Raw genomic sequence first — 8882 nt, forward strand, 5'->3', positions numbered from 1 at the left:
GCTTCAAGGAGTTATGTGTTGCCCTCATAACACCTGATGAAGAATGCCCACCCATCACTACCGAGGAGGTGAAAAAAGTATTAAGAGGGATGAAGAAGTATTACGCACCGGGACCAGATTGTATCAAAATCTTCTGGTGGAAGAAGTTTTCTTCAACCCATCAGCATTTGGCTCGTATTTTCACGTCATATTTGAAGTCGGAAGAGCCGATTCCAGAGTGGTTGGTGGAAAGGCGCACAATACTCCTGCCGAAAATAGGCTACTTAGCTGACCCGAAGAACTACAGGCCAATAACTTGTCTGAACACGCTTTATAAGATATTCACAGCCATCCTAAATGATAGGATTGTTCGGGCAATTGAACCTGTGTGGCAAGAAATGTATGAACAACGAGGCTCAAAGAAAGGCGTAGCCGGATGTTGGGAGAACCTGCTCATCGATAGATGTGTCTGTCTTTTGGAAATCTTAAAGGTTCATCCGCAAATAGTTGGGTGCATAGAGAGATTGATGCCGCTTTGGAAAACCAGATTTACTATCTCATCTGGAAAAAATCGTGTGACAACTAATAAGGTCATGTTTCAGAGAGGTGTCTTTCAGGGCGACACCATGAGCCCACTCGTCTTTTGCCTTACATTATTGCCTGAAGATCCTGAGCTCGTTGATAGAAGCGCCATACGACACTTTTGCGCAATGATTGTACCCGGAATATTCGGTTAAACTGATCGTCCATATCATAGGCGCTCTTGGAGGTGCCAAGCTTTCACTTGCTAATAGCCTAAAAAGCATCCCTGCGTGTCAACAATATGCTAGAACACTTGCGGGGAAAATGCAGAAGGCGGTATGCTTGTAATTAATTTTTTCTTAAATATTTACGCCTAATAATCTTCATAGGTTATCACGTCCCTGGGGTTATAGTCGGGCGACTTGATAGACTTCCGCTTTATAAATGAATTTGCAGAGGGCCTACTATCAAATTTAAGAGAATTCGAAACTTCATAATTTTCAAATTTATTCCTGAGTAACTTGATCATTTTTAATTTATGAAGAAAAGTGAATATTCGCCAGTTTTGTACTTCTGGAATAATTATGAATGTGAAAAATTGTACAATCTCCATAATAATTGCAAGGCTACTTAATAAGCTTGCAATTTATAGATAAATTCGCAGAGGGCCTAATTTCCAAATATAATAGTTTTGAAATTTTTTGCTGGGTCACTTGATGAAATTATAATTTATAAGCCAGTTATAATTTCACACTGGATAAATGTACACATTTACACACAATAGTAAAATTTTCTTAGTGCATCTATTGAAACTTCGAGTTTCGATACCTTTAGAGCGGGTAGAAACACGGTGTTTGCATCCCTAGGGTTGAAACATTTTGTCTTCGAGTTTCGGCACGTGTAGAGCGGGCTGAAATACTGTGTTTACATCCCTAGGGATTAGACATTTTTCAGCTCTAGAGTAGACACGTAGGTAGGTAGGGTCTACAATTACCGCAACTCGAATTTTCAATAGATTTGCCATGAAAAATAATATGCATTACTAGGAATGTAACATGCTGTTGGTTTATCTATAAAATGTGTGCGTTTACAGATGTCATCTTCACAAAGTATTTTCATGTTTTGTAGAAAATTGTATTCACATTCTTGTATTCGCAAATATTTAAAGAAAATAATTTACGATTATACAAATGACCACGGCAGAGTGGCCGTCATTCAGGCTCTGTACCATTGACCCGGCGATGCTTGATGAATGTAAACGCACGTGAACTGGTAGAGCTTTCGCAACCGTCGCTAACATGATTTACAAACGCTCACAGTTCGTACGAAGGGCCAAAAAACTTGGGACACATGTCTAATTATTTTTGACGTACTTTCGATTGATAATTGTCTCATCAAAAAGTCAATGTCCGATTAGAGGCTTTCCCTTTGAGAATCGTAATCTTGACCCACGGTTGATAAGGAAGGGCTCCCCGATACCTCCCTGGCTGACAGAAGGAACCGAATAGAGCCTCTACAAAGTACCCCTAAGGACTCCATTTGGTCCCCATTCGGTTCAATTTTAAAGAACTCGAAAAAACAACAAAATCAACTTTTAAATGGTTGAAATTCGGATTTTACGTTAAAAATTACCTATAGAATGTCACCGAATAAACGCAATATTTTTGTTTGCAACGGTAAAAGGTTTAAAAAAATATAAGACGTATAACGCCTGTTGATTTCTGCACTTCAAACGCATCGCCTGTAAGTAGCAGTTAACAGGCATTATACGTCTTATATTTTTTTAAACTTTTTACCGTTGCAAAAAAAACTATTGCGATTATCCCGTGACCTTTTACAGGGAATTTTAACGTAGAATCAAAATTTTTTAATTTAAAAGTTGATTTTGCTGTTTTTTCGTGTTTTTCAAAAGGAACCGAATGGGGACCCAATGAGATCTTTACGGATACTTTGTAGAGGCTCCATTCGGTTCCTTCGGTCCGTCAGGGCGTACATGGCGCGAAGTTGATAACTAGCCTGCTAGCTGATAACAAATACAGTGACAACACACACACAGGACATGTCAGTCTATTTTGCATTTGTCTCCATTTCGCGACGTATTTAGCAAAATTGAGGGTCACCTTAATTAAGACTTGACCTTTCGAAAATATTATTGGGTTCGATAGTTATAATATGATGTTAGAATGGTAAGTAAAAAAATTAATTTGTGAACGATTCTCACCGTTCAAATCCTGTCGTCTGCTACCCGCCAAGTTCTGTCTTTCGCAAAATTAATATTTGTTGTGAAAGTAATGATTTCCTTAACAAAAGGTTGGATTTTTCAACATTTTCTTGATCCAAGGATCTCCAAAAATCTCGTATATTCAAAAAATTTTCTTCCTTTCGTTCTCAAATCCTTCGGAAAAAATACATGTTGTGTCGTTGACATACCTTTAAAAAAATCAAAATCGGCTTTAACTAACACTCTTAAACTCACTATTTCTATTAGCTTAATCTATTTTAATTCTTTAATATTGTACTACTTCTTCTTAGACTGTTGAAATTTTTTTACTATTAAACCTTAATCAGTTTCGTTCTTCTCACATCTTGTCTTTAATCTACATCATATATTTATTTACATCTTACTTATATCAGATAGGTTACCTTTTGTTCCATTTTTCTGTAATTCTTCTGAAGAGGACTATCTATGAACAGCAGAAACGTCATATGATGCTACTGAGATATCTCTCAAATCAATTTGAAAATATCTTATTTATTTTTAACAGTAATCAACAACGTCTAATCATTTACGTCTTCAACGGAATGCGCGCCTCAGTAGGTGCGCTCATACTTGCGAGCCCGCGCGAGGTGCGCGATAAAAACGTGCCCGCGCAGGAGGCAGATTTATTTTGTGTGCCCTTCTTATTTTTAGAGAGTAGATATTTACATTTATGAAAGACGGCAAAGCGTAAAAAAGGTTTTATTTAAAATTAATAAAGAAAAAGATGAAAGGAAATGAGAAAAAATAAGAGAAAAATGTCATCACGGAGATCCATTATCTTTTTTTGTCTAATAGAGGCACTTCTGACTATTTTGGATTGAATCACTATACTTCCGACCTTGTGGAATCAGTTCCTAAAGCAAATGGTGCTGTATGGTACAAGGAATCTGGAATAATGGCGTCTAGGGATCCAAAGTGGCCTGGCTCAAATTCTTCATGGTTGATGGTACACATTAAACAAAAAATAGCTCACAATCAATTATTTTGATTATTATAATTAGCGCTATCATTATTAGGATTATCACTATTATCATTTTGCATTTAACAGGTACTTTATTTCGATTTTAGGTTGCACCGGAAGGGTTTGGAGCACTTCTGAGAAAAATAAAAGAAGAATACGAAAATGTGCCAGTTTATGTGATGGAAAATGGAGTATCTGACTCAAGTTTAATAGAAGATTATCCAAGAGTGAAGTATTTATACTCATACATGAGAGAAATGTTATTAGCAATAAATCGTGATGGATGCAACGTAAAAGCGTATACAGTGTGGAGTCTCCTTGACAATTTTCAATGGGCTCGCGGATACAGGTTGTTACATATCTATGACTTATTGAGCTAAATATATTGATTAGGGCTGTCCAAAAAAGGTACACAGAAGAAACTGAGGATTCCATTAGAACTCATTTTCGGTTCCCAAGTTGCTGGAACAAAAATGAACCTCACTTGCTGAAAAGGAACCCAAAACGATAAATAGGCTCTAAATGATACCTTAGTTGGTGTTCTAAAGGATTCCAATTGTATTTTAGCCAAATTATGAAGAACTTTTTCTCTCAAATCATCGGTCGATAACTGTAAATCAATCCTTAACTTATCAGCCCTACTTTGCGAGCGCTTGGTTTGTGAATGCGTCTCCATTTCCTTTTCAAGAGTGCTTTAAAGGAACCCTTTTGGCTCTCTACAGGTATCTATTGGAGCTCAAGTTCTAAATGATACCAACTTTTATTCAAGCCGCAGTTTTAGTGGACCCTCGGTTTTTTCTGTGTCATGTTCGATTTTTGTTTGAGAGAAAATTTATTTTTCGAGGTCCCAAAAAACAGTAAAGGAAGAAACTTCATATTTACAAACATGAAGCTGAAAGGCGTCATTTTCAATAAAATGAGTGCAAATTGCAAGTACATCTTGAAATTACTTTCCCGCACGTGAGATATGCATTGATTTTTTGTTGGTCGTAAATATTACCTTTGTGTCGTTTTTTCTGTAAGATCTTAATTTGTTTAAACAAAATTATTTTCGTATTTTATCGGTACTTTTCAAATGAGAAAAGGTAATTATGATATATTAAAAATTAGAAAGGTCGATTTAATTTGGTGTTTTTATTGTTCAAATGTAAACTTTTGACTGCTAGAAGGCAGAGACATTTTTTCGCACAATTTTTAAGAAAATCGAAAGAATTCTGATATTTTTTATATTTCTTCAAAAGATGCAGAATTATTTTTTGAACAATTCTTATTTAATAAAATCTGTTTTTTTGATATAATATCCCAGATTTATACCTTCTCTGAGTAACATGAACTAGATGAGCTAAATAATAAATCATTTAATTTAAGGAAATCATGAAATTCACCTAATTCCTAGAATTTAAGGAAATTATGGAATTAAATGATTTCGTGGAATTCATGGAATTTATGGAATTCGAGAAACTCATGGACTTCAAGGAACATACAGAATTCAAAGGATTCATGAAATCCAACGAGTTCATGAAATTCAAGGGATTCGTAGAATAAATGGAAATCAACGAATTGATTGAGTTGAAGGAATTAATGGAATTCAATTTAAAGAATTCATGATATACAGGAAGTTCATGGAATTTAAGGTATTCATGGAATTCAAAGGATTCATGAAATTCAAAGAATTCATGGCATTCAAAGCATTCGTCGTTTTTAAAGAATGCGTCGAATTCACGGAATGCACATAATTCATAGGATTTGCCGAACCCATGAAATTCATGTAATTCACGGAATTGACTAAATGCATGGAATTCAATGAATTCACATAATTCATGGAATTAACGGGATTTATAAAATTGATTAAAATCAAGGTATTCGCAGAATTTATGCTATTCACGAAATCTGTGGATTTCAAGGAATTCATGAAATGTCTTTAAATTTAATTGATTTATTTCTTATATTCCAATAATTATTTTCACTCAAACAGTCTTTCGAATGCACTTCAATTTTTAAGTAAAGTTCAAATCGAAGTTCTTTAATTTATATATTTTATTAGTGATATTATTATTTATTATAAATATGAACATATAATAACGTATTATTCTAACTTCAGAATATTATTATTACCTAATAATTATCTAAATCTATACATTTTCGTAAGGAAATTGTTCTAAATGCAAAAAAATACGAAAATTGATTATTGAATTATAAATGGTCTATAGAATTATAGAAAATTGTAATAATAGTTTATTTTCAGTCTCTATATAATTTTATATTTCAAATAATTCACACATTTTTTGATTTGCAAAACGAATCAATATTTCACCAAATATTTCAATCTATTATTAGTAAGTAATAATAATATTACAATATAAATATAATATTCCAATTTGATGATGATAATAAATATATTGATGTCAGCATTTAAATATAGAGATAACACAACTTGGATTTGAACTTTAAATTCTCAATCATTTTTCCTTTTTGAAAGTCAATATTAGAAGCTACTTTGGTTAACTTGTCAGAGAATACGAATGACATTCTTTTTATGAAAATAAAATTTAACGTTTTTTCCTATGTATTTCAATCAGTCTACGGCAGCTTAAATTTTCCAAATCAACTCATAGAACCAAGTGGCTGATATCGAGTGTAACGTTAAAGAAATTAAATAAAATACTCTAAATATCGTGTATGTACTTCACGTTTTCAACTTACAAAAAAAAAACATTTAAAATAAATGATACAAAATGTGGGTATCCGCCTGAAAAGGACCCGCGTGGCCGGTTCCAATTTAGGAGATATTAACGTTTTTCGAAATTAAGGTAGAAATTATTACTTTTGGGTTTGAATGGAGGGTAATACTGGGATCTATAGTATTAGGTCTATAAGAGCCTTTTTCGTTTAGGCCCCCACAAATATTTGCTTCATTCAAATAATAATACATTGAGAGAATGTAAACGTTCCTTACTGCCTTTCAGTTAAGTTTCTTAACTTTAAACTCGATATCTTCACTCATGTAAACAGAGAATTTTCTTATAAAATATCTTCTTAAACCTAGTATTTTTTCAGTGAACGTTTTGGGATCGTATCTGTCGATTTCAGTGATCCTGAAAGGAAAAGAACTCCAAAGAAATCAGCTCTTTGGTTGAAGGATGTTCTTCGAGCTGGACATCTACTCCCTTTAGACAACTACACATTTTTTAGTTAACCTAAGAAGAATTAAGATTCTTTTAAAACTTTGAGTTATGTCAAAGACAGTGTACGTTAATTCGCATAAGTCTGTAAAAAGAAATTATTCGCCCAGCTACTGAATAAAAGTTTTTTCAAACTCTTTGAAAATGCATTCAATTCTTTACTAAGCTATGGTACTTTTAAATAATGTTATGTAATTAAATGCACACAGGATTTTCCCGAAAGAATATAGACATCATTTTGATTTCAAGCAAAATCTTCGTGGAAACTTCAAAGTATTCTTGAGATATAGAAACTATTTGAACCATCTACGCTAATGAACATTTTGCATTTTTAAATTCTACTCTGATTCTATATAGAGCCCTATAGAAAACATAGTTAATATATTCGTCAAAATCTATCAATGAAAAAAGTAGCCAAAACGTAAAAAAAAATATACATTTGTATTCACCTTGACGCTACCGAAAGAATTTTCTTATCAAAATTGTTCATTCAACACTATTATGTTATATAATTTCATATAATTATTCAGCGGTTTTGTGATACAAACGCTTAAAGCGTTCATGGTATATTCTCAATATATAAGCTGTGACTATAAAAAACGCTTTTTGTTTCAAAAGTAATGTGTTTATTGCTTTTCAAAAACAAATTAATTTGTTAAAGGAATCTGTTATATCATCAGAGATGGTACTTTACCGACCGTAGACAACCCTCCAAATCATGAAGGCCGAAGATCTACACAATATTGATCCAGTTAAGAATCTTCAATAACAGAAAATGCTCAAGGGCATGTGACACAGCTAAATACTTATATTACCGACCTCACTTTTTCTGTTCATTGAATGTTTTTTTTGAACCTAAGAAATTTTGTTGTAAATAAAATATCGAGCTGAAACTTTGGAAAATGTATTAGAGTACAATAAAGTACGTTTAGGTACTGCATTTTGGTAGGAACTTCACTAAAAATGATTTCATCTTTTTTCTGAACCTCGACATTTTTTGAACGTTCGAACTTTTTTTATACATAAAATGTCGGTCTCAAACTTTGAAAATGCAAGAGCTGAAAGAAAACTACATTTAAGTACAAAGCTTAATAATAAAAGATGTAAAAAAAAATTCAACTACCAATTCCATCGGCATCAGCCGGTAACGTTGTACACGAAAATATGAACCCTCTAGAGCCTCGTCTAGTGGCCGCCGGGGTTCGTATTTTCATATACAACGTTACCGGCTGATGCCGAGGGAATTGATAGTTGAAATATATTTTTTTTACTTCTTTTATTATTAAGATTTTTAAGCACCTGACCGGAAATCAGAAGTTTTGTGGTTTGATTCCCAATGGACAACGAACTTACAACTTCTTGTTGCTAAACTTTTCCATGACACCATTTCTTGTAAAACATTAATATTCATTAAAGAAGGTCATAAATTAATGTAAAGACTAAATGCAAATAATTTGTTAGTGCGTTAGAATAACAAAAAAATTTTCAGTAATGTTATAAACAAATTAAATAACAAAAGTCATTTTTTCGTTATTTCCAATGATTAGCTAATTTTGACCCATAGCTTTTGTATAAAGTATCTTGGATAATGATGTGCGCTTACAATAATTTAAGAATAGCTAACGACTGCCGATTATTTAAACAATTTGTATAAACAAATGTTCATTTTAAGAATTTTTTATGAAAAGGCTTCTTTTTTATCAAAATCAACTTAAGATGTTTTTCCTAAGACTCCTTGCTATCATATTTTTGATTGTGACCGAAAAATAATAATTATTCAAACAATTTTTATAAACAAATGCACATTTTGCACATTTTTTAATGAAAAGGCTTGATGTTTTTTGCAGAATAAACTTAAAATGTTTAGCCTTAGACTGTTTGCTACCATTTTTTCATCGTGACCATTAAATGTTAATTATGTAAACAAGTTTTCTAAACAAATCCATATTTTGACCATTTTATGATGAAAAGGCTTGAT

At 32.8% G+C, this 8882-nt stretch overlaps 1 protein-coding gene across 1 annotated transcript in view; it reads left to right on the forward strand.

The window, feature by feature from the left end:
- Nucleotides 1-7022, forward strand: part of LOC117173383 (myrosinase 1-like) — a 77419-nt gene extending 70397 nt beyond the window's left edge. The window contains exons 4-6 of the mRNA XM_033361909.1: nucleotides 3557-3707; nucleotides 3830-4071; nucleotides 6780-7022. Coding sequence (XP_033217800.1) covers nucleotides 3557-3707; nucleotides 3830-4071; nucleotides 6780-6918 — 532 coding nt within the window. The 3' untranslated portion in view covers nucleotides 6919-7022. The remainder of the gene's footprint in view (nucleotides 1-3556; nucleotides 3708-3829; nucleotides 4072-6779) is intronic.
- The last annotated feature ends 1860 nt before the right edge of the window (nucleotides 7023-8882 follow it).

Source organism: Belonocnema kinseyi, chromosome 5 (genome assembly GCF_010883055.1).
Source record: "Belonocnema kinseyi isolate 2016_QV_RU_SX_M_011 chromosome 5, B_treatae_v1, whole genome shotgun sequence".
NCBI classification, from domain to species: domain Eukaryota; kingdom Metazoa; phylum Arthropoda; class Insecta; order Hymenoptera; family Cynipidae; genus Belonocnema; species Belonocnema kinseyi.